This window comes from Meleagris gallopavo, chromosome 19 (genome assembly GCF_000146605.3).
Source record: "Meleagris gallopavo isolate NT-WF06-2002-E0010 breed Aviagen turkey brand Nicholas breeding stock chromosome 19, Turkey_5.1, whole genome shotgun sequence".
Lineage (NCBI taxonomy): Eukaryota > Metazoa > Chordata > Aves > Galliformes > Phasianidae > Meleagris > Meleagris gallopavo.
Genome location: NC_015029.2, coordinates 7,717,231 through 7,719,772, shown reverse-complemented (window position 1 = coordinate 7,719,772; position 2,542 = coordinate 7,717,231). Strand labels below are relative to the sequence as shown.

At 52.5% G+C, this 2,542-nt stretch overlaps 2 protein-coding genes across 2 annotated transcripts in view; both read right to left on the bottom strand.

The window, feature by feature from the left end:
* The window catches only part of SNAPC4 (small nuclear RNA activating complex polypeptide 4), a 16,336-nt gene extending 15,960 nt beyond the window's left edge, over positions 1 to 376 (bottom strand). Inside the window, exon 1 of the mRNA XM_019621306.1 lies at positions 296 to 376. Within this exon, the coding sequence (XP_019476851.1) occupies positions 296 to 376 (81 nt within the window). The remainder of the gene's footprint in view (positions 1 to 295) is intronic.
* Positions 117 to 2,540, bottom strand: ENTR1 (endosome associated trafficking regulator 1; the record flags this gene model as incomplete). Its single annotated transcript, XM_010721149.3, has 6 exons — positions 117 to 563; positions 784 to 923; positions 1,033 to 1,095; positions 1,221 to 1,332; positions 2,189 to 2,262; positions 2,490 to 2,540. Coding segments are annotated over 6 exons (534 nt in total), but the record flags the coding sequence as incomplete, so codon positions are not given.
* Between the last annotated feature and the right edge of the window lie 2 nt (positions 2,541 to 2,542).

The window sequence follows — 2,542 nt, the reverse complement described above, 5'->3', positions numbered from 1 at the left end:
CGCGAAACCGTGCCGCCGCGGCCCCGCCCCTCTCCGCCCGTCGACCTATCGCCGCGGGGCGCATCTGTCAGCTGAGCCCAGAACACGTGACATCGGACAGCCAATGGGAGCACAGCTTCGCCAAGACCGCGACCCGCGAGTCGCCTCCGCCTTTAATCGCTCCGTTACACGGTGGGCGGTGCCAGGCCCCGCGGCCACAGCGAGCCGTTCCTGCGAGCAGCGCGGCAGCCCGTTCCCGGGGAGAGGCCGGACGTTCCCGCCAGCCCTGTTAGCGCTCTCTGGAGCAGGGCAGGGCGCTGCGGTCCCGCTCCCTGTCGGCTGAGCGCTGCCCTTTGTGGGATCGGTCCCGCCCCGTGCCGGCTCCAACCTCAGCCATCCGCAGGGATGGAGGAGCTGCTCCTGCAGCAGCGCTCACAGCGCTCAGTAAGGAGTTCTGCGCTGAGCTCTGCCCGTGAGTCCCTGGTTGGTTTCACTGTCCATCTTCAGACACCTCAGAAATTCTGTCTATGGATTTAAGGAGATCGGCGACGAGCTGCAGTGATTCTGCTCCAGAGACCAGCTGCCTGGGTGAGAGAAACAGGGCGTTAGACTGGAGAGGATAAAGCACACAGGCACTGTTTTCTGGAAGAAAACACATTGCAACTAAGCGAGAACAGGGACTGACCTGCAGTGCATAATAAAGAACCCAAGTTTCAGTCCCCCTGGTGGGGATGTTTATACTTTTGCTGCTATCAGCATGTAGCACCTGAGATAGTGCTAGCAGAGCGTGTAGAAACAACTTACTTTATTGAAGATTGAGAGTTTGTGATAACAGTCAGAAGGTTCTGTAAGGCTGTGTCTGCGTTTTGTCTCACCACAGCCAGGCTTGCTGACTGCCCCGACCTCAGAGCTTCATTCTCCATTTTATAATTCTTCAGCTGAACCTTGAAAGGGAAATAAAACCCTTGCTAATGAAAATATAACACAGAACTCACAGCACTGTGTGAGGTGCAGCAGCCAGTGGGAGGCCTTAAGAATATCATTGCTTTGTACCTGAAGTAATGCATTTTCCTGTTTCAGTTTTGTAGCGGTGTTTTCTGCCTTAACAGCCCGTTTCTGAAAGAGAATGAAGGATGAGTGTGAGATGTTGGAAGGCTCGGTGGTATCACTGGAAGTGATTTGGTTTGTGTTGCAGCACCTTTGCTCTGAACACTGTCCGAGATGGGGATGGCAGCACTTACAGTCATCAGCTGGAGATTCTGTTCCACGTGCTGCACCATTGCTTCCAAGTCCTGAGCTTCCTTCTCTTCTTTAAGTTTATTTTCCTCAAGCTTTCTTTCAAGCTTCCTCAGCCTTAAAATAAGGTAGAAAATAGTACTCAGCAAAATAACCACAAGGAAATTCCAGGGGAAGAACTGAGAAACTCTATTCTTTCACATAATAACAAAAAATTAAGGCATCTCACAGAACTGCCTTTGTAGGCTGCAGCTCAAGGGATTTCTGCATTCGTCATCCACTAGCACCAATGGAAACAGCTGAACACAGCATAACTGTACAGAAAACGTGTGTGTTCACAGTCAATCTGGAGCATTCTGAAACAGTCAGCCCATTACCACGGGAGCAGCAGCTGCCTCACGGCGAGGAGCAGCACAGCAAAGAGAAATCACTACCATGGATCAGTCAGTTGTTCAACCTCAGGAATTTAATGTCTCCCAACATCGACTTAATCACCCACCAAAATTAAAATGCTCTTCTTGCTTTAAAGGAGAGAGATTGCCTCCTGCGGAATCTTGCCATTACTTTCACAACTTAAGCTGCGTGAAGCCTAAATGCATTCACAAAACTTTACCTCACCGTGCATAAGAAAAACAGATCTGATAAATCAGAATCAGATCCTTCTCTGAAAGAGTGGTCAGGCACTGGAATGGGCTGCCCAGGGAGGCGGTGGATTCACCGACCCTGGAGGTGTTCAAGGAACGTTTGGACGTTGTGTTGAGGGACACGGTTAGGTGAGAGCTATTGATGATGGGTGGATGGTGGGGCTGGATGATCCTGTAGGTCTTTTCCAACCTTGGTGTTTCTGTGGTAAAGCTTTTCAACAAACAGAACAGAGCTCACTTCACTTCTAGGAAGCTTTTCTCTCTTTCCAGGCAGCACCTTAAGACGATTCATTTACTCCTTCCCTTTCCCCACGCTGTGCCTCACTCACACGTCTGCTTGAGTTCCAGAGATCTCCTGCAGCTCACGGATCCTCCTCCTCAACGCGGCATTCTCTGCTTTCAGCTAAAAGAGAAACCAAAGAAATCCTTCTTAGGGACGAGAGAGCGGTGTAACGGCCCCGCAAACACCCCGAGGGCGGGACCGGGAGACACGAGAGGCAGAATTACTTCTGGTGCCGAGCAGCTTTGTTCAACGGCCGGGTGCTGGGGCAGCCTTTCCCTCCCACAGCGCGCAGCTGACGCCGCATCCCGTCGCAGCGGTTCCCCATCCGTCCGTCCGTCCCCGCTCACCTCCTCGTAGCAGCGCTCTCTCGGAGCAGCGCCCGCCCCGCCGCCCTCACGGC